The following is a 24409-nucleotide window of genomic DNA, read 5'->3' as shown; positions in this document are numbered from 1 at the left end:
GACATGTGTGGGAGAGACTGATAAATTTCATGTGAAAGTAGGATTGCACCAAGACTCGGTGCTTAGTCCGTATTTATTCTCATTAGTTTTGGACCAGATAACAGCGAAACTACAGGGTAACATTCCATGGTGCTTAATGTATGCTGATGATGTCGTGTTAGTAGGAAATAGTGAAAGAGACTTAGAACAAAAACTGGAACAGTGGAGACAAGCTCTCGAGGAAAAAGATTTAAAACTTAGTAGGACAAAGACAGAGTATTTGGAATGCTCATTTAAAAATGGAGTTACTACAAATAAAATGGTATCTTTGGATGGTGAACTGATTGTAAAAAGCAATAGTTTTAGGTACCTGGGATCGGTATTCCTGAGTAACGGAGAAACAGATGGAGATGCATGCAGTAGAATTAGGGCTGGATGGATGAAGTGGAAGTAAGCGAGTGGTGTGCTGTGTGACAGGAAAATTCCAATGAAGTTGAAGGGAAAATTCTATAAAACAGCTATAAGGCCGGCAATGATGTACGGAACTGAATGTTGGGCAGTGAAAAAGAAAGAGGAACAACGAATGCATGTTGCGGAAATGAGAATGCTTAGATGGATGAGTGGAGTGACAAAAAAGGATAAAATTAAAAATGAGTATATTAGGGGAAGTCTAGGTGTGGCACCAATTGATGCCAAAACGAGAGAGCATAGATTGAGATGGTTTGGTCATGTTCAACGTCGAGACGTTAATCACCCAATACGAAGAATTGCTGAAGTGCAGATTCCTGGAAGGAGTAGGAGAGGAAGACCAAAGAAGACGTGGGGGGAGACGATTAGGCAGGACATGTTGGTAAAAGGGATTAATATTGATATGACCCAGGATAGAATTGTGTGGAGAAATGCAATTAGGGAAGCCGACCCCGCATAGGGATAAGGCAAAGAGAATGATGATTAGGCGAGGATACAAAGCACTAAAATCATCTAAACCTCTAACTTTTTTAAAGCTTCTCTCAAGACGTGCCAAAATCCAAATGTACAAAACCATCATAATACGACCAGTAGTGACATATGGAAGTGAAACATGGGCATTGAGAAAGAAATAAATTAATAAACTATTAGTATGGGTACGCAAAATACTGTGAGTTATATTATGGTCCTTGCAGTGACGATGTGACAAATAAGTTGAAGAACAGATATTACATTGAATTAGAGACTCTCTTCAGACAGGGAAACATCGTGAGATACATAAAAGCCAATAGACTAATATGGGCAGGCCACGTGGTACTGTGGTACGGAGTGATGACGACATACTGATTAGCAATGTGTTTTGGGAAAGACCAGACGGTAGAAGACCGGCAGAACGGCCTAAAAAAAGATGGAAAGATGCAGTCAGAGAAGACCTGGAGAAGATGGAAGTGAGACCAGGGAAATAGTAGCACAGGATCGGAACCAATGGAAGTAAACGCGGCAAAGACTCACGAAGAGTTGTAAAATCCAAAGATGGTGATAATGATGATGCCTTGATAACGCTGTATGGCAAAACCGACATATTAACACTGAGATAAAGTCAAGAATTTTTAAAGCCAGTGTAAGGCCAATAATGATATATGCATCAGAAAGAAGACTCGACACAGCCACAACACAAAGACTACAAGAATTAGGGGTTATACGCTGAAAGATTGAAAGAGGAGAGAAGACATTAGAAGAAAATGGAATGTACAGTGTGTAAACGAGTGAACGCTAAATAGAAAAAAAGAATGGAATATCGATATAAGCAGAATGGGGGAGATTTTTGACGTTTGGTCAACCAATCGGTAGAAGTATCGGCCGACCATGCAAAAGAGAGTAACAACCTTCCACAGAGGTATTAATCCGCAAATGAACATGCACCATTGCTTACAAAAGAGAAAGAAGAAGAATATTCTAAAATATTCACATTATCAAAAACGCCGCAGAAAACATTTCTAATTAACACCCAAAAAACTAAATATATGCTTGGCTATATAAAACAAAACAACTTAGAGGTGTAACACGAAAGTATAGAAACCGTGGAAGAATTCTGCTACTTAGGGTCACTGGTAGACTGCAAAAACAATACATCCTAAGAAATAGGAAAAAGGGCTTGGAAACATGGGAAACTCGTAGTAACTCTTCATATCGAGATGAAGACTTCTTCTTCTTAACGTGCCCTATCAAGTCCCCTTGACGTTTGCGATTAACATGGCGAAACTGTCTCTGTCTCGAGCTATTCTAGATGAAGACTACGATTCTTTGAAAGAAAAGTATTGAGGATCCTTTATGGTGGAGTTAACGAACAGGGTTTGTGGAGAAAGGGAAATAGTTTCGAATCCTCTATAGAGTTCGAGAGTTCTCAAAGAATATTTGGTGGTGCAGATATCGGGAAAACCATCAAAATATACTACCTAAGATGGGTTGGCCACGTTATGCGGAGGGATGAAAGTGATTCTGCTAAAATAATTATGCTAAATAGGTTGGTCGGAAGGGGGTGACCTAAACTCAGATATCAGGACAATGTGCAGGAAAACTCGAGGGCAATTGGACTAAGAGGATGGAGAAGACAGACTCTAGGCAGGGAAGGATGGAAGAATGTTTTGAGGCAGCAAGGCTCACTTAAGACTGTAGCGCTAACTGATGGTGAAGTTTGTAATATAAAAAAACATTTGAAAAATAAAAACAATCTGTCTGTCATCCGGAGATTGCGATAGTCAAAACTGTAAGAGATGTAATCCTCAAGAAGTATCCGGAAAGAGCTGTATCCCGAAATCAAATGGGACTCACAAAAAATTCCTAATAAAACTTTGATGAAGTTTCATGTGAAGCTTCTTGATACGTCGCGTCGAGTCAAGCATGCTTCTGTGTTTATATGTACCAAGGAAGAAAAGGCAGTCTTGGTTCAATTGTTCACGGCATTGGACGCAGCAGCAAAAAAATAGGGTTACACGTTATTACTAATAAAACTAACTAAATGAAGGTTAGAAACAATAATAAAGTAGAATAACTCGATGATCTAACGATTGGAACGTATACTTTCGACAGACTGCGGTGCCTAGGCCACTTTGAGAGAATGTATTAAATGGAGCCGTCGAAACACATTTATAACCAAAGACCGGATGGAGTGAACAGAAGAGGCAGGCCCAGAGCATGGTTTAAGGACCAGGTGGAAGACGACTTACGAGTATGCAATATATGACATTGAAAAGCCAAGGCGAAGGATAGGAAGGAATGAAAGCTGATTTTAGAATAGGCCAAGACCCACCATGGGTTGTAGAGCAAATGTGGAGTAGATTATATTGACTTAAAATGCAATTTTTTTGTTAATTTATATATCTTTTGACTATTTTTACGTACTTTCTAACTCGTAGTAATCAGGCAGTTGGAACTGTAAATACTGTCGGACAATTCTATGCGCACATTGATCTTCATCCAATCTAAAGACAGATTTTAAAAATTCAACCATTTCTTCTTTAGTCTCATGCCACATCGTCGCGCATGCATATATCCTTGTGATTTTATCATGAGGTACATTTTCGTTTTCTAGAAAAAAAATTATTAATACGTACCTACTATTTATTTAGAAGTTTTTTTATAGAATTTAACAGAATTATATCACATTGAGAAGGAAATAATAGTTATTTATGTATCAAGGACATTAAATAGATGTTTATACCCTAAAGGAGACAAGCTTATAAACTCAAGGGCCTCTGACAGAGTTTATATGTCGCCCGGGGGTATAAACATCTAAAATGCACGTGGTGCATACCAAACTTTAAGTCATACCGGTTCATTCATCAATTAAAGTTTTAATTTTATTTTATATTAATAAGGAGTAATATTTTATCGCAGCAGGTATTTATTACCGTTGCTAGGAAGGTGATGTTGGTTAGCAATCTGTTATTAACGCAAACAAAGTTTTTCTATGTGACATTGTCAAAAAAAAGTCAGAATGCAAGAGAATTCGATATTTCTGAAGAAATAGTTAAAAGAGAATCTGTTACCAAAAAAATCCAAAGAAACTTACGACAAGAAATACGCTAAAATTTAAGAATGGATGGCAGAAAATAATACTGAATGCGTAAATGTTTGATTTTGGTTGTTTCCTATTGCAATAATTTCTTTATACCCGCGCTAGGGATGGCGGTTTTTGACAAAACACCGGTTTTCGGTTATACCGGTTTTTTTTGCTTACGGTTTAACCTGGCGGTTAGAACCGGCTAAAAAAACGGTTTTTGGAAAAACCGGTTTTCGGTTTTTTTAATCCAATAGGTTACAAAGTTACATTTACAATACACTTTAGTTTGCGATACTCCATTCGACTCGATATCAATATGATCAAAATTAGTACTATCGACAGAACACGTTTTACTTTTAACACGTTTGTATATTTGTAGAATAGGTACGTTTTAACTCATTTAATACTTCCTGTATGAGTGTATCGTTTTGAAAACGTAGCGAAATTCTTGGAGATTCGTATTCGCAATCAGTAATTCGATATTCATAGTCAGAGCATTATTTTTGGTAATCAGAAAAAGTCATTCACCCACTTTCAATGTCAAGAATTAAGTGTGAAAAATAGATCATATTTGCGCAGATCACTTTTTATGTAAATATTATGATTACAAATACCTTTTCAAGGAAATATTATAATAAAACTTAATAATTGTTTCTGGCTGATGTGAGATTGCACTTTCAGTTTGCTTCTGTATTTTATAAAATAAAATAAAATTTGAATTATTGTTTTGTTTGGAATAATTACTTGAGAATAATAATTATGATTGGGATCCAAAATAATACCTAACCTCATTCTAATCACCGTAAAAACCTAATAATCGGTTTTTACTTTAAAAAGAAAAAACCGGTTATAACCGGGACAAAAAAATAACCGGTAAAACCGGTTAATGCGAAGTAAAAACCGGTTTTAGGTTTAAACCGGTAGGTTTTTCCCATCCCTAACCCGCGCGGGCTAGTGATGTTGATTATAGTTACTTTCGAGTATTCGTTACAAAACGTTACTTTTGTATAAAGTAATCATTTACAGTATTCGTTACTTTGATTACTATGATTACTTTTGTTACTTTCTTATTTGAGTACCGGTAATCATATCGAGAATCGTATTTCTCAGTAGGTAGAGTCGTTACTCGCTCTGATACGATTGGTACGAAGTAACGAAGTAATGAGAGCAATCAAAGTAATCAAATTATATACAATAGTCGTTACTCGCTCTAATACGATTGGTACGAAGTAACGAAGTAATCAGAGTAATCAAAGTAACGATTTGCCTCGAATACTGTATAGATATAGTATTTCGGTATTCGTAAGTAACGAGTACTTTATAACGAATAGTTACTTTTTCAACATCACTAGCGCGGACATAAAGTATACAATTATGTGGTTCGTAACTAAGTATCTAATTAATACACAATATTAAACCGGCATGACATAAAATATTTTTATAAACAGTTTGACTTAAACAAACGAAAGCCAATGTGTTTCTTAGAAATCTCCTGAATGGTTCAAATATGTTTGTTTAATATACAGAGAGGGCCAAAATATCTAATAAATTCACTTTCATGTGATTTTTATTTGTAATTTTTATTTTTAAACTATGATTTTCTGGCATATTTATCATACTAGCGACGTCATCCATCTGAGCGTGATGACGTGATCGATAATTTTTTTAAATGAGAATAGGGGTCGTGTGATAGTTCATTTGAAAAGTTATTAAATTATCTATTCAGTAAAATAAACATTACCATAATTATTTATACAGGGTGGCCAACAAATAATTTTTGAATTAAATTATTTCACACAAAAAGGAGAATGTATGTAATTTATTTAATTCAAAATAAATTTTACTGCTCTCAGAAAATATAAAAAAACATGTTTATTTGACAAATAAACATTGCTTTTCGGTTAAATTCAATGTTAAAGCTGCCACTCGCCTGCCTCTTGGCAGTTTGAACATATCATTTAAGTGAAAAGGAATGTTTATTTGTCATATAAATATTTTTTTCCGTTTTTTGACAGCAGTAAAATATATTTTGAATTAAATAAATTACGTACGTTCTTTTTTTTGTGTGCATTAATTTTATTCAAAAATAATTTTTTGGCACCCTATATAAATAATTATGGTAATGTTTATATTACTTAAAAGAGAATTGAATATTCTTTCAAATGAACTATCACACAACCCCTATTTTCATTTAAAAAATATCGATTACGTCATCACGCTCAGGTAGATGACGTCCATAGTATGATAATATATTATGTACAGTATGTCCCTGTAAGTTGTATCCATATGGAAAACTTTTTTATTATTAATTTTACGAAAAAAAGTTGTTCTTCATAAAAAGCTCTGCTTGGTCCAAAGCCTAAGATTTAACCATTAAATATCAAATTGTTTGAATATTATACGAGGTATGTCAAAAAGTTTGAATTTCACTCAAGAGTAAAGTAGCTTTATTTTTCACAATATTGAAAATTGCTATTATAAAAAGTTGTTTGGAATTAAAAACTATATTCTAGTATGCAATTACATCCTTGTAATTGAATTTTTTTTTAATTATGGATAACTAACATTATTTTCAGTTATTTGAATTCAGATAACTCGATTATTATTAACTTTACGAAAAAAAGTTATTCTTAATAAAAAGTTCTGCATGGTCTAAAACCTAAAATACAACCATCTTATGTCAAATTTTATCAATTTTATACGAGGTATGTCAAAAAATATGAATTTCACTCAAGAGTAAAATACGCTTATTTTTTACAATATCGAAAATTGTTATTATGAAAAGATATTTAGAATTAAAAACTATTTTTCAGTATGTAATTACATCCTGCTAATTGAAATATTCTGAACTATAAAGGTACTTTACTTTTGATCTAAATTTATCTTTTTTTACATACCTCGTATAAAATTGATAAAATTTTATTTAAGATGGTTGTATTTTAGGTTTTAGACCATTCAGAACTTTTTATTAAGAATCACTTTTTTTCGTAAAATTAATAATAAAAAAGTTATCAGAATTGAAATAACTGAAAAAATTGTTAGTTATCCATAATTTTTCAAAAGAATGTTTTTTTTTTTATTTGAAGGATGTAATTGCATATTAGAATATAGTTTTTAATTCCAAACAACTTTTCATAATAGCAATTTTCAATATTGTGAAAAATAAAGCTACTTTACTCTTGAGTGAAATTCAAATTTTTTGACATACCTCGTATAATATTCAAAAAATTTGATATTTGATGGTTAAATCTTAGGTTTTGGACCATGCAGAGCTTTTTATGAAGAATAACTTTTTTTGTAAAATTAATAATAAAAAAGTTTTCCAATATGGATACAACTTACAGGGACATACTGTATATGCCAAAAAATAATTTAAAGATAAAAATCGACCCGTTTCGGTATTTCTCTCCAAAATCTTACTGTTAACTTTAAAATACTAACTTTAAAATCCTACATAGGCACTCCCAGTTTTTATTCCAGATTTGGATTCCTTACTTAAAAGGTAATTTAGACATATTTTTCGAATTGTGGATAAATGGCGCTATAACCGGAAAAAAATATGGTGATACTCTAGGTCCTAGGTAAATTACAGGAATGGTCTAATATCTCGAGAAATACATTTCCAAATAAAAAAACAAAAAACACTCTTAATATTTTTCAAAACCCTATCAAAAGACCACAAACACTACATGCCACTTTCACTACCTGGATGTCGCGCGAAGGTAAGTTTCAAATTTTAAATAAGGACCCTCATTTTATAGTAGAGTTGGATTCCTTATGAAAAAATAAGTAACATTAATCCAACTCTGCAATAAAAACTGGGAGTCCCTATTTAAGATTTTAAAGTTATCCCCCCGCCATCTCTAGGGAGGGTAGTGTTTGGTGTCATCCAATAGGTTTTTGAAAAATATTAAGCACGCGTTTTTTGGTTTTTCATTTGGAAGTGTATTTATCGATATATTAGAACGTTTCTATAATTTACCTAGGATGTCACCATAAATGGTTTTTTCCCATTATAGTGCTATCTATCCACAATTCCAAAAATTGTCTTGAAGAAGTTGCTTATGGAGAATAAAAGTTGCTTATTTTTACGTAAGGAATCCCAATCTGTAATAAAAAAAATCAATGTTCCTACTTAAGATTTTAAAGTTACCTCCCACCCCACCTCCAGGGGTGGAGTGGGGGTTATGTTTGGCATCCTTCGACTGATTTTTGAAAAATATTGAACACGTATTTTTCAGTTTAGTTTTAGTTTAGTTTAGTTTTCAGTAGTAATACGATCTTTGTAGTAATAAAAGTTAATATTTTAAATTATTAATACTTGCCAGTCTGTTCTCTTCCAATTTTAATAAGTCTGTCATGTTCTCTTCGTCTATTCATAGCAAGCGATTGGTCAATTAAAAAGGCATCGTACATCGGTTTCTTTAACAGTTGTTCTGTCGACATCAGTTTTTCGTGATCGTTAGACCAAATATGAATAGTTATCCATGTTTGAGAAAGCAACCATAAAAACCATATCCAGGAATATTGATGGCCAATAAAGTCTTCAAGTCGCGACATGGTTGGAGTATTGAAGAATAAGTAAGCAGGAAAAACGTTGGTGTAAGCGCATTCATTCTTGTTATACATACCGCACATGGACACCAAAGCTGTAGAATAATAAAACATTTAAAGTTAAAATTTTAAACAGATCACGGAATTTTGAAAATTAAACCGATCGCGGACGAGAGGCCAGAGCCGGCCCGTGGGCAATATTTCACCCGTTCGAATTACTATTGTGGCGCCCCCTCCCCCCTCCGAAGGGGCTACTGGTTTTCAAAAGTTCAACTTTATAGGAAAATCATGGTTGTAAAAGTAAAGTAGTATAATACAACATGTTCTATTTGAACTTAAGTTGACAAGTTTTTTTTTCTCTGATTCTGGCTTTGGTTTAGAACTAGAACCTTTACCCACGTAATTGTATAACTTATCATTAAAAGTTGACAAGTTATACAATTAGATTTTATTTAAAAGTCCTGAATACAGTTTGGAAAATGGTTATACAAATTTAATGACTATGGTTATTTATCAAACGTAATAATGAAAAAATAGTTTTAAATTAATAAGAATTGAACTTGAAAATTAATTAAACTTGAAAATGGCAATGTTGAGTTTTGGGCATAAAGTGGCAGGCCTTGTAAGGCAACGAAACATGACATTGTGTTTTTATGGTTTAAGTTTAACAAAGTTAACTTTTCTAGATTTTCTCTGGGCAAACTCATTTACAATTGAATTAACATCAATATTCTCGAGCACTGCAAACTCAATTGTATCAGAGCTAGTCACGCCAATCTGTCTTGCGACATGGAAGATCTCAGATAATGTTTTACTATTTTCAACTTGGAGAAACTCCTTTGTCCACTCGCGACACACACTGGGAAAGTAAGAAGGATTCGCAGTACTACACACAGGTTAGGAAAGTTCTCCACAAATCCGTTGTCTGCTAAGTAGCTCAACATGTCAACTGGGCCTTTTATTTTGCCTTTGTCTTCTGTTTCGACATTCTGAATCATGCTGTTGACAAGTTTCAATTCAGAATATAGTTGAAGACCATCAATGTCACTGTGCTGGCCATCAGAAAGAGCAATGTGTAGGTCCTTGCAGCATATTAATAAGGTTTTGTCAATACTTGTAGTCTTTGAATGTAGAAACCCAAACAGTTGGTGATACTTTTGAAGCTTCTCAAATCTGTTTCCTGGAGAAGAGATACACTGATCCAAGACCGCGTAGAAGAATTTAGTTTTGAACACGATCTCAGGATCAAGAACTGTTTCATCACTTGATTCATAAGAAATTATTTTCTTCTTTTTTCTCGGGCGCAGTTCACTTTCTTTAGGGAATGCTGAGTCAACTTCAATCATTTCGGCCACTTCCCTGCAATCGACTAATATTCTGTTGAATCCTGCATAACTCCTTGTTTCTTGAAAAAATAGCTTCGTTGAAGAAATCAAAGCAAGAGAGTTTGCTATGTCCATGTCAACCTCTTGAAGTTTCTTGCTTATGAGGTTTATCTTAAACAAAATCAAATGCCTTGTTACTAAGCAGCAGATGAATCGGAAATCTTTCAACTTTTTGGCCAAACTTGTAGTTGTATATCTTGCATATGCATCTAGCCTTTTTTGTTCTTGATTACATTAAAAAGGTCGTCATAGACTTCCCCAAGCTGATATCTCAGTGGCACAACAGCATTAATTCAAGTCTCCCACCTAGTCTCACTCAAAGGTTTCAGGGTCAAGTTTTGTACGTGTTGTTTCACAACATCGCAACGATGTGGTGATCCTGCGAAGAAATTGTAGACCTCCTGGATGATTTTGAACATGGAAATTATTTGTCTATAATAAAATTAAAACTTACTAAGGCTATCTGAAATATTACTAATTCATCATAAATTAATGAATAATTGGCGTACAAAATTGACATAATTTAAATAATTTATTAATTTTTTTTTGGGGAGGGGCGAAATTCGCCCCAAACCCTTGGCGCCCTGTTCGGGCGCACGGCTCGAACGGCCCTCGGGCCGGCTCTGCGAGAGGCATGCCCTATACAAAGCTCGAACACCACGAAAGCGACTGAAATTCCTGAGTATTTTCCTCTTCCACAGGCTCGATGGACCGGCCAATCTTCTAGACTTTAAAACGTAAACAACTATGAATAAAATAAGAACGGAAGCCGCTCCAATAAAATCAAACATGCTAAAATGAACGAAAATAGTCCAAGATTATGTGAACTGTCACTGTGGAGAAATACAGAATATGGAACATCTTATATATATATATATATATATATATATATATATATATATATATATATATATATATATATATATATATATATATATATATGTATCGGTTTTAGAACGTCTTTCGAAGTTGTCCGATGCCTAACTTCCACGTCCTTCTATCATCCCATTGGCCATCTCTAAGATCCCTTGCACTCATTGCTTTGGTTACCCCTTCTTTCCATGTCTTTTTGGGTCTTCCTCGTTTTTTGCGGTTTGGTGGTACCCACTGCATGATGTTTTTGGGCAATCTTGTGTCTTCAATTCTTTGAACATGACCATACCAAATCAACTGTTTCCTCTCAATGTCTGTTGTTAAGTAGCCATCTATTCCAATTCGTCGTCTTACTTCCTCATTTCGAACTCTTTCCCTACGGGATATACCTAACGATCTTCTAAACACATCCATTTCTACAGCTTCTAATTTTTTCCTGTTGTTCTCGGTTATTCTCCAAGTTTCTGCTCCGTAAAGTAGGCTGCTTTTAATAAGTGTTTCATAAATATTGTATTTTCGCTGTATTCCTATTTCGGAGCTCCAAAGTATTCCATTTAGGCAGCCAATTGTTCTTCTAGCTTGTGTTACCCTTTTCTTTATTTCCTCATCGTCTTTTACTCCCAGGTACGTGTATTCACTACAGGATGTTATTTGTTCATTATCCTCTAGTTCGATATTGGATAACTCAGCTCCTATGGGTAGGTATTTAGTTTTTTCCACATTAATTTCCAAGCCCCACTGTTCATATTCCTCCTTTAGTTTTCTTGCCATATACTGTAGGTCGTCTTTATCATTAGCTATGATCACTTGGTCATCAGCAAATTGTAAGGTATATAAACAAACCTCTCCGAGGTCTATACCCATACCGTGGCATTTAAGTTTCCACTGGTTTAGTGCTTTTGCAACATATATCTTGAACAAAGTTGGTGAAATACAGCAGCCCTGGCGCAGACCCTTGTTAACTATGAACTTTTTAGATAGTGTGTTGTCAATTTTTACTTGTGATGTAGAATTTTCATATAGATTTTTTAAGGCGTTGACTAGAGTGTAGCTGATGTTAGTTTCTTGTAGTGATTTCCACAATTTAGTCACAGGAACGCTGTCGTATGCTTTACGGAGGTCAACAAACATGAGATGGGTCTCTTGATTGGTTGCTGTTTTTTTTCAATTAATTGTTTTAGGCAGAAGACATTATCTGTGCAGGTCCTTCCAGCGCGGAAAAATCTTCTTACATGCAGAAATTGTCCTCGTCGGTGTACTTTCGACGATTTGTGGCTCGTCAACAAAGATGGAACCGACAGAGCCCGATACAGGGCCGAAATTCTATGATCGATAAAGTAAAGTAAGTTTGAATATAAACTAATTTTAGCTCACCTGTTAAAAGAACGGGAACAGCTAGATTTACAGGTAGTGCGAAGCTCATGGACTGAATCATAATTTTACATGCAAATTTTCCAAAAGCATAGCAAATATATGTACTGAGAATATTTATTAGCCAAGTAACTATTGGTGTCCAATATGACGTTTCCATTGTAGTAGGATGTATATCTGCTACTGCATCTGTGTAATTAATGTTGGATGTTCCTACCACTGGTTCGATCTGAAAGATATATCAAATATTATTAATGACATGGATGTACTTAATGACTTAATTGTTATGTTTATATTGGTTTAAACCACAATTAATTGCAATGAAAATTACATTTTATAATAAATTGTTACTTGACTTTTCGATACATGGTCGTCTCAAAACAAGAACGACGGCGAATAAGGCAAAACATTACTATAAACGATCACAACTTCGAAGTGGTTAAAGAATTTAAATATCTAGGAGCAACAATCACAAATGACACCAAATTTGAGCGAGAAGTTGAAACGAGAATAATGGCAGGAAATAGATATTTCTTTGCAATGCAACATCTAATAAAGTCAAAACTTCTTTCACAAGGTGCAAAAATCCAGATATATACGACCAGCAGTCCATATGGAAGCGAAACATGGACACTAACAAAAAGGGAAGTAAATAAATTGCTCGTGTGGGAACGTAAAATCCTTCGAATGATGTATGTCCCTTGCAGAGACAGCGTGACAAACGAATGGAGACGCAGATACAATAACGCGCTAGTCTCTATTCGGAAAAGAAAATCTAGTCAGATATATAAAGGCGAATAGACTCAGATGGGCAGAGCATGTGATACGCAGTAACGACAATCGTCTTATAAACAATGTGTTCTGGGAAAGGCCAGAAGGAAGAAGGTCTGTAGGACAGCCTAGATAAAGGTGGAAAGATGCAGTCAAAGAAGATCTAGAGAAAATGGGAGTGCGACAATGGGAATTAGTGGCACAGGACCGACAAACATGGAGGGCAATAGTAAACGCGGCAAAGACTCACGAATAGTTGTAGCTCCATTTATGATTGATGATGATGTTTCGACTTCCACTCCGGAAATCGTTTTCAAAAAAGATTATTTTAAAAAATGAGCCAAGAAACATAGATATAACCAAAATGTTTAAGCGGTTATGTGGCCGCTTAAAAAACTTAAACCGCCTTTAAACATTTTACATCACATGTGCCCATACAGTGTCACATGCCATTTGGCTTTGATACATCCAAATGGGATGTGGTACCACAAGAAAACAAAACGAAAGGCAAAACAGTAATCATATGCTGAAAATGTCCTAGGAGAATATCAAGCCGGTTTTAGGGCAAACATATTCACAATAGATCAATTATTCACGCTGAGACAGCTTCTAGAAAAGGGATGGGAGTATAACAGACCCATACACAATCTCTTCATAGACTTTCGACAGGCATATGACAGCGTAGAAAGAAGCCAAGTATTTAATGCCATGGCGGAGTTGTCAATAACACAGAAACTCATTCGGATGACTAAAGTCTGTATAGAGGGTGGAATATCAAAAGTACGTGTAAATAATAAACTGTCTGACAGCTTCGAAATCAACAGTGGACTCAAACAGGGTGATGCGTTATCTCCACTACTTTTTAACCTTGTATTAGAGAAAGCCATGAGGTCGGCCGAAATAAAGACAGAACTGCTATCGGTTCAAGGTCCCAAGTTATTACTAGCATACGCAGATGACATTAATCTCGTTGGAGACTCCATCCTATCCACAAAAGCCATTTTCAACAAGGTAGAAGGAGCAACAAGCGAAGTAGGGCTGAGGATTAATGAAGAGAAGACGAAATTTATGTGTATAAATAGAACGACACGAAGAGACAGGATAGGACAAAATGTGATGATCAACACCTTCAATTTCGAAAGAGTACAACGATTTAAGTATCTGGGGGCCGTAATCACAGCTGACAACGATGTTACTGAAGAAATAAAAGACAGAACCAATCAGAAAATCGCTGTCTATTCGCACTGGATAAGCTTATAAAATCAAAAAATCTTACAAGAAGTTCCAAGATCAAAATATATAAATCCATCGTCAGACCTGTACTAACATATGGTTGCGAAACGTGGACCATGACCAAATCAAACGAAGAAAAGCTGAGACGTTTTGAACGAAAAATACTAAGAAAAATTTTCGGACCTCACCACGACATTAACACAAACCAGTATAGGATCAGAACCAACCTCGAATTAAAAGAACTCTACAATGACACCGATATTGTCCAAGAAATTAAATCACAGCGACTAAGATGGGTAGGCCACGTGCACAGACTTCATAACGAGAGACTTGTAAGACTGGTATGGGAGGAGATTCCTACAGGCAAAATACCACTCGGACGTCCCAGAATGCGATGGAGAGATAACATCCAAGCAGATCTCCGGAAAATGAACATCCAATTTAACCCTAGGTTGATGGAAGACCGAACAAATTGGAAGAAAGTTGTACAGTCAGCCAGGACCCACCCAGGGTTGTAGCGCTACGTGATGATGATGATGAAAACAGTAATCAATATATAAGAGCAAATAAGAAATATAACCTTTAAAGTCTGTAAAATCCATCACTCATCACCAAACACACCACATAAAGTGATGAAGACATTAAGATCTATAGTATGGAAAACTTGACGACATCGTCTATGAGACGAAGTTATCAGGCAAAAGTGTGACGTCCAAAACGGAGTGTGATTGCAAAGAGAACGAAGAAGAAATTGGAATCAAAATAAAACGATAATGGGAGAAGATAAAATTTCAAAAATTGTAAGAGCTAGGAAACCAAACAAAAAAGGCTCCGATGAAGACACCAAAGGAATAGCAAGACGTGTGATTATTCGGAATCACCAATAATATCCAGATAATCCAGATGCCACATTATAATAATGAAGATGACCTGTTTTATAATAATGAAGAGTACTTTTGACCGACCCCCGTATAACGGTTCCCAACTCGAACGTGTCGGAATATTCTGGAGCGAGCGCGATATGCACTGGAAGCCACTTGGAGGGGCAAGCGGTAGGTAAAAGGTCATGCGAAAATAAGAGATGGCGAGTCCAGATTTCTCGAGAATAACCTTATTTCATAGATAAGCAGAGAACGATGTTATTATAAGACAAATTCAGTCTGTAAAGTTGTATAAATATATTCGTATAACCGATTGTTTTATTGTTCAAATTTTAATATAAATTTAATAAAATTTAGTATTATATCTTACTTTTATAATGCGAGTACTATTATAATATATTATTTTACCTGTGTAACATTAAACGAGTGACTACTAAATGCATCTCCAAATTTATCGAACAAGAAGCCAACATCTCCTTCTCTTATCCATATAATTGTTACTGCAGATAAAAGGAAGATCAAACATTTGATGGGGGTGATTAAGGCATATGTAAAATAAACATCTGTTTTAAATTGTTTTTTTGCCTTTGCAAATTTTTTTACCCAGGGAATTGGAGTTTTCTCCGAGAGAAAATTTTCCCACCATCCAACAGATATTAGACTGAGAGCTATAGGAATGATATACAATATTTTCCTGTTTTCTACCAGAGGCCACACAACTAAAGCACTTGCTTGAATAACTATGGCTGCTATATCCAGTCCATAACATAGTCCTTGGCGAACTTTCGATGTTGATCTTGATATCATTGCTAGAAAAATAAAATAACTTACGATTAATACAATTCCGGAAGAATCAAAGCATTAGGACTTATTTTTAAAACTCTCATGCACTCACACTTCCAACACAAACCATATACCCAGAAGGTAATGTATTTATAAATAAGAAGGAAATAAGAGAAATTCGCAAATTGGTCTCTTAGTGAAAAAATAATTTGACTTAAAATAATTCCGTCTGCAATCTTGTTGAGTAGATCGAGTAGCTCAACAAAACTGTAGCCGAACCGAAGCCTGGATAACGGACGAGGCGATCTACAACCAGGTTAGCACCCTATCGATAAATTTTAACACCATACAGCTCATAGAAACAGCGAACCTAAGAGCTTCTCAGGAAATAACCTAAGAGCTTTTAAATATAGACACATGTGCACAAAAAAAGAGGAAAAAAGGAAGGATCAAGTATGTTGGTTGACTTTCTGAAAATCCATAGTATATATGTATATAACGGATTGATTACGGCTGTCGCCGCTTCTCTGCCCCCAATTTCCATCTTTTTCTGTCATATGCAGTTGCCTCTTCCATGTCTCTTGCCCCCATTGCTTCATAAATATCGTTGCGACAACTTCTCCGTGGTCGTCCTCTCTTTCTTCTTTCAGGAGGGATCCACTCCAGTACTCTTCTAGGCGATCTGTACTCTGGCATTCTTTTAACATGTCCGAACCAGATTAATTGTTTTCTTTCTATGTCATCAGTGATATTTCGCTCCATTTTCATTTCGTTTCTTATTTGTTCGTTTCTAACTCTCTCCAGTTTCGATCTACCGCAGCTTCGTCTCAGATAATCCATTTCTGTCGTCATCAGTTTGTTTCTATTAGCTTTGGTGACGTCCCATATTTCCGAACCGTAAAGTGTAATATTTTGGACTATACTTCCGTAAATGTGTTTTTTGGTTTTTCGTCGTATTGTTTTTTGCCAGAGAAGAGAGTTTAAGGCACGGGTCGCTGCTCTGCCCTTGTTTATTCTTTCCCTGATTTCATCTGCGCTATTTCCCTTCTTGTTGAAAATGACCCCCAAATATTTGCAAGATTGCACGCCTTTGATTTTGTCGTCTTCCAAGACTAGGTCACATATTTCATCCGTTCCCACTGAGAGATATTCACATTTTGTCATATTCATGTTTAGACCTGCCACCTCATATTCTTCTTGCAGTTTTCTTACCATATAGCTAAGATCGTCGCTGTCTTCGGCAATTACTACCTGGTCATCCGCAAAGAAAAGTGTATATAGCGTGTTTTCTTCCACCGTTATTCCCATGTTTCTACATTTTTTTACCCATTTCACTAAGGATCTGTCCAAATAGATTTTAAATAAGGTGGGTGACAGACAACAGCCTTGTCTTAGTCCCTGTGTTGTTTGAAAAGGAGAGGTGATTTCTTGTCCCATTTTAATTCTTGCAAAGTTTTGTTCGTAGTATTTTGGAGTGGCGTTAATAAAAATTGGGTTTATTTTCAAGTTACCCATTTCTATCCACAGTTGGGAGATCGGTACACTGTCATGGGCTTTTTCCAAATTTATTAAAGCTATATGGGTTTCTCTATTTCTCTGCACTCGTTTTTCCATTGCAATTTTTAATGTGAAAATATTATACATAGTGGAGCGTCCGGCCCTAAATCCCGCTTGTTTTTCCGGTTGTTTGTCTTTAATGTCATTTTCTATCAGGTTTCGTAGTATAGTGCACATATTACAATCTATAGTGCCGAACAAAAATCCCCTGTTAGTGTATAGGAAATTTTTACGCCAAGTACAAGAATGTAAATATACCTCCGAAAGAATAGTTAGTGTAAAAATCAAACTGGATATCAAACCTTTCAATGTGATAGCGATATATGCAGCAGAGAACAACAGAAATACCAATACAAGAGAAAACTTTTATTAACAACTCCAGAGTACAATAAACGAGAACCCACAAGAAGAATTTATACTATTCTTCTTGTAGTGCTTATCCGTTTCGGATGTTGGTGACCATCATGGCAATCTGTACTTTGCACACTGCTGCTCTAAAAAGATTTGTGGTTAGTCCAGGGGTGGGCAAAAGCCTGCCCGCGGGCCGGATCCGGCCGTTTTGCTTACTTGATCCGGCCCGTTAAGAAATCCCGCAAGCATATTTTTAAGAGCGTAGGTGCAATGCTTTTTAAATGCATTCATTTTTTTTAATCCTGAGAAAACTGATAAGTATTTTTGAACAATTTAAACGCATGGAACATGAAATATTACATTATTACCGAGGACCAAAAGTCCCTGAAAATTTCGGCCCTCGATAATAATGTAATCTTTCATTCTGCGTTTAAATTTTTCAAAAATATTTATTAGTTTTCTCAGGATTCGAAAAAAATGAATGCATTTAAAAAGAATTGGTCCGAAATTTTGCGCCTACGCTTTTAATATCTTTTATGCGATTTTGTTGAAATCAACAGTATTAGTGTTCGTAGTGTTTATATAAATAATGAATATCTATCTTCTGCTTTTCTTAAAAGCATCTGTGTGCTTAACCCGGTCCAGACGCGAATATTTTTCGGCCAGGGTATTTGTCGTCTACCAGGACACCTTTTCCTTCGATTTTACCTTTCATAATCAGCTGCTGCAACAACTTACAATAATGTACTTATCATTTTTAAGTATGTGCCTTTTCCCCTTGCCGTCTTTCTCCTTTTAATGACGGTCAAAAGTTCTCTGTTCCTTTTCCATTCTGTGAAACACCATTTCGTTCGTAATATGATCGGTCCATGGTATTTTAAAAATTCTCCTAAAAAGCCACATTTCAAAAGCTTGCAGATTTCTCATTAAGTCAGCATTAATAATCCAATAAAAAAGAATAGAGTGGATCTAACATTAATATTATTATCCCAGTTTTTTTATAGGGTTCTCCGCCTTCCCGTTCCCAGTTTCCAGCTTCGGCTGTCATTGTATTCGCCAGGGTGAAGGTTCCTTTCCGACATTGCCTTCTGAATGCCTCCTAGCCAGGATTGTTTCGGCCTTCCTCTCTTCCTTCTTTCCCTTGGCATCCATTTTAAAATTTGTTTTGGCAGCCTGCCGTCGTCCATTCTTTCTACATGACCATACCAGATCAGTTGTCTCCTTTGAATTTCGTCTATCATAGTTGGACATAACATTTTACCATCCGATATCAGATTTGCAGATTATACTTTGGTTTCTCAGAAATTTTCTCATCTTCAAAAAGGCTGCTCTTGATTACTCTATTCTTGATCGAATTTCTGAATTTCATTTTTATCTGGATCCTTGTTATGGCTTAATATAATGGATCATATTAAAAATTTCGTAATTTTACTGGGAACAAATTGTTCGCACGTACACACAAGTAAGACAATTATTACTATTATTTATTATTAACAGTCAAATGTCTTTGTTCAGATGCTTTAAAATAATACTTATAGTATTTTTGTCAAAAAAATTTCTTGGTCTGGGAAAAACCTCCACCAAAATCATTATTTCGACTTGGACGTCGAAACGTTAATAAAATCATTTTTTTGGTAAAATTGTGGCTTATGCCGGGTATAGTCTCCGGCCCGGGAGACATTTTGAAAATTTCATTTTGGCCCGCGCTTAAAAGTATTTGCCCACCCCTGGGTTAGTCCATATCTTTCGCTGTTCTTTATGATGTGACAGAGGTATTGGATTTTGGCTATTTTTATTGTGGTTAACAGCTCTTTTTCATTTTCTATTCTTAATAAAACGTCCTGACTAGTAAGTGGTCGGTACAAGATATTTTCAGGATTCGATGATAAAGCCACATTTCGAAAGTCTCAATTTTCTTGCACATGGCGTCTGTGAGAGTCCACGACCCAACTCCAAACAACAGTATCGGAAAGATATTACATCGTAGTGAGCTGATTTTTATAGGTTTTGATAAATCATGACATTTTAATAGCTTAGCCATTTTTAAACGCAGATCTTGCATTTCAAAAATCATTATGGGTAATTTTAACCCCGTGTTGCAGTGAGATAGTATCAGAAATAGAACAACGATACAACCAAAATATCAGAAATGAAAATAGAGATCTTCTGATGGAACCCTGCAGAATAAATAAATTATGTATTAAAAACATATTTTTACGAATTGCAACGAAGACATCGAGTTGCCGCTAGGGTATCCATGCCATATCGTTCGTTGCAATTCTAAAAAGGGGCGTTTTCCTACAAATTCGCCGGTCGCTGGTAGCTGCGAATTGGTAGCCGCTACCGAGTCGCTGGTAGCTGCGAATACTTCTCTATTTAATTAAATTTACCGAAATTAAATGTATTTCTTTGCCGTCAACTTATATGATTCATTTTTTGGATCGTAAAATTCAGGATAATTGCTAACAAAATGAATCAGTTTAACATTATCTTCTGTGGTAAAAGTCTCCATTACTGTATGTAGGTAGGTATAATAACAATGAATATGTACTTATCAGTTTTTTCCAAAATTTATTAATGGGTATTTTTTTCAACTAATGTAGTATAAAATAGTTAAATACATAAACCAAATATAAACAATAAACACAAATACACTGCTCAACAATAGATAAGGATCATAATAATTATTAATTAAAATATTTTAAAAGTTTGTTGACGTTGCAGTATTTTTTCGTTGGTTATAGTTAGACAATATACATATATTTTGAAATATAAATAATAATCAAAAGCAAAAATAATATATGTTAACAAGAAAATCAATTTATTAAAATAAGGGAACTTAAAATTGTGTTCTACAAAATCAAAAATAACGATATAATTGGCCTACAAAACTTAAATAAAAAATTCTAATATTTTAGTGGACTTCCTCGTGAATGCTCTACTTCCTACTTCTTGCTCTATTACATACTCTCAATTAATGCATTCAAAAAATTTTGATCACAAGTTGTCCATATGTGCTTCACAGTTTTACTTAACTGTTGAAGCGTATTCACATCTAACGTATTATAAGCGTATTATTATCTAACACATCTAGTTGTATTATAGCAGCCCAGACAAGTTCTATGCAGTTCATATCTAGTGACACGACTGGCTACTTTATTTGGTCAATACCGTGATACTGGACACGGGATACTGGTCAATAAGGACAAAACTTTCTCCGATTACACCCGCAAATGGTACAATAGTTAGTTCTACAGCCATATCTCTATATTTTTGAGCCATCATCGTAGAATTTGTCAGATCCACTAAGTCGGTGCGTCTAACAAAACAAATACCACCCCAAACGCAAATAGAGCCTCCCCCAAAAGTAGTAGTAGGCACCCTATAATTTTCATTATACCTCTCTCCTCGTTTCATCCAAACCAAATTACGAACATCGGAATTGTTTTTACGAAATCTAGAATCATCTGTAAATATACCGATTCTCCATTCGTTGATTGTCCAGTTGCTGTGTTCTTCAGCCCACAGTCTTCTCAATCCGCGATGTTCCCTGATTATTACTGGATGATATGAACATATTCTTGCTCTTAAGCCACTCATATGCAACCTTCTTCTAACGGTTTGGTTTAAAATTATTCTTTCAGTGGCGTCACGCAATGTTCTGTTGATACGAGCAATATAATATGTTGGGTTCAATCTAGAAATAATTCGTATATATGGGTCATCAACAGGCCTGGTACTCCGTTGTCGCCCTCTACCATGAACGTTATGAGCCTACACCATTTGTGATATAACGATTCCAGATTCCAAGCTCTATTTACAACACTTTGTAAAAACCCCAAACGTTGAGCCACTTCACTTTTCGTTGACCCAACTCACATCACAATCTGTTGCATTCGGACCATATCTAAACGTCTTCGAGGCATAGTTTATACCTGACTAATAAAAATACTCCATTATTAAAAACAACTGAACCCTAACTGTGTGCTCAAAATTTTGCTGACGATAGTAAAACAAATATCAAAATTGCTACAATAACAAAATTTATTTTATTTCATTTAAACTTGATAACAAAGTCGGGTTATTAATATTTTAATAATTATATTAAACTTTTACAAACTCCCAACTATTTTTGGCGTAAAATATTACTTTGATTCTTATCAATTGTTGAGCACTGTATTTATTTTTAAACCTATTTCTATAGTCGTTAAATAAATATGCAAAAAATACAAACACTATCTACTAGTCGTAGCGACTGGGGACGCTAGTCTGCTTCCGAACGAGACCTACGACTGGCGACCGGCTACTTTTTCAACTAATATAGTACCTACCAATTATAAAAAATATGTTTGCATGTACATATACACCAAATATAAACAATAAACACAGATATTTACCTGTTAAACCTATTTCCATAGTCTTTAAAGAAATATGCAACAAACAAAGACACTATTATTTGTGGCGACTGGGGACGCTAGTCTGCTTCCCAACGAGACCTACGACTGGCGACCGGCGACTGACGACTCAGTCGTTGGTAGCAGCGACCCAGTAGCTTCTAGGAGAATAGTTCTATTTAAAACGCATTAACGATGCCTGAATTAATTGGTAGCGGCTACTAATTCGCTGCTACCAGCGACCGGCGAATTTGTAGGAAAGCGCCCCTTAACTGCACGCCGAGGTTTGTCCTGGTTGGGTCAGAGAGAGCAGCATATGTGCCTCCTGATGAGAGACTAATAAGTTTTGAAACCGGTAGAGGTGTTTGCAACACTCTCTGAATTAGAATATGATGAATCGGTAGTTTCGTGTTGCAACGAAATTGAAAATGGTTATTCATTTTTGATTTACATGTTTACTCTGATTGGAGTACGAAGGGAACCATTCTCGTTGGAACTTTACCGCGCTAAGCAGATGGGACGTGAATTATAAATTGTAAAATTCCCTCATCTTCCTTAGTCTCAGCATCTGTTATGGCTTGCAAATTTTAGAAGCGTCGGAGGTGTAACCAGAGAAGGTTCCCATTGTTTTTAATCTGATAGGATGTAGAACAACCGTTTTAGTGTTGTTTTGTGTGCTATTAGATTGAAAACTTAGTCTTTAGTTCAAAATTTTTAACTTCGAATTCGATCAATATGTGTAGATTTTCTTGAAAGTTTAGCAGTAAGTATGGAATACCTTAGTAAGCAAAATCTATCTCTATCCTATGCTGAAGTGTCCTTTTAATTTTGAGTGAAATAAACATCAACTAGGGAGTTGGAATCTTTATATTGAAAATATCCTCAAGAATCGATATAAAATATATTCTAAGCAAATGTTATATAGAGTTTTTTTCCAAAAACAATGACTCAAAATTTGCTCAACAACAAAAAGTTTTTTCTTATAAGAACTACTGTTTTTTATTAATCCCACTACTGATGCCTAAATCAAGTTAATTTGAAATGGATAACGTTTAATTGCAATTAGGATAGAAATGTCAAGGGTAGTATTTTTGTTTTTCTTCTCACAAAAAACAATAGCAATCAACCTTATTTTTGTCATAACCCCCTTAGTTCATATGCTAGTGAGTTCTACATTTTAATGCCTTTTTTTTAAAATAATTTCAGAATTATACCTATTACAAAATTTAAATTACTATTACAAAAATATTATCAGTAAAATTGACCGTTCTTCTGTTTAAAATTTGCCATTTAATACTAAATTGTCACCTTCAATGAGTTACAACACGGTTTGTATTAGGCTCATAGCAAAAATGAAAAAAAAAACAAATTTATTAAATATATATTAAATATATATATATTTAAAAATATATTAAAAACAAAAAAAAATTGAGATTTTCAATCACGAATTAATAGAATCAGAAGTATTTGTTTTTTCAGAAAAACTTATTAGATGATTTTTTGCTTAGAATATTTTTTTTATCGATTCTTTGATGTTATTTTTAATATATCGTTATAAGCCCCCTCATTTGGGGTGTATTTCACCCCCAAGGTAAAAGCATATTTCGGTATGGGGTAAATTTTCTGAGAATAATGATGAAAAAATTGCTGGTGTGAGCACATATTCATGTATGTTATGGAAAAAAGGTTCTCTACTCACAATCCTTTAAATTGGTTTTATTATATTTAAAGTAAGATGGGGCGACCGGTTTCGCTGTTTACATATTTTCATAGGATCACTTTATATACATCCACCAACTTCTTTCAATGAAATGAAACCATACAAAATCTTGTACTGATATCCTTAGTTTCTTGTGGGCCTGAAGATGCTCTATAACTTGTAAACAGCGAAACTGGTAGCTCATCTTACTTTAAATTTAATAAAACCAATTTAAAAGATAGATAGGTAGATGTAAATAGGTGGCCTTCTGGCCTATTCCACTGCGACCTTTTCAGATCTATTGTATTCCTTTAGTCCTAGATAACATTCTCTAACCTGACCCTTTTTAAAAGTCTAATAGCTTCGAGACAACCTTCCGTGTAGCTATTAGCCGTTAGATTTTCTCCTAATTCAAAATACCACACATTTGCCAGACTGTCACACTAAGATAGAATGTGCTGTGCTGTTTCTTTTTCCAGATGACAGAATCTACATAGGTCATCATCTGACAATCCCATTAGCTTTAAGTTTCTATTCAGCTTACAGTG

At 35.0% G+C, this 24409-nt stretch overlaps 1 protein-coding gene across 2 annotated transcripts in view; it reads right to left on the bottom strand.

Annotated features, from left to right (window-relative positions):
• The window catches only part of LOC114334348 (chitin synthase chs-2), a 167101-nt gene that overhangs the window by 123562 nt on the left and 19130 nt on the right, over positions 1-24409 (bottom strand). For both annotated transcript variants that reach the window (XM_050646885.1, XM_050646886.1), the window contains exons 5-8: positions 15486-15886; positions 12196-12421; positions 8335-8658; positions 3349-3534 (exon numbers count right to left, since the gene is read on the bottom strand). In XM_050646885.1, the coding sequence (XP_050502842.1) occupies positions 3349-3534; positions 8335-8658; positions 12196-12421; positions 15486-15886 (1137 nt within the window). The remainder of the gene's footprint in view (positions 1-3348; positions 3535-8334; positions 8659-12195; positions 12422-15485; positions 15887-24409) is intronic.

The sequence above is a fragment of the Diabrotica virgifera genome, chromosome 3 (genome assembly GCF_917563875.1).
Source record: "Diabrotica virgifera virgifera chromosome 3, PGI_DIABVI_V3a".
In the NCBI taxonomy this organism is placed as follows: domain Eukaryota; kingdom Metazoa; phylum Arthropoda; class Insecta; order Coleoptera; family Chrysomelidae; genus Diabrotica; species Diabrotica virgifera.
The sequence above is the reverse complement of the archived record's forward strand: the minus strand, read 5'-3'. Positions and strand labels throughout refer to the sequence as shown.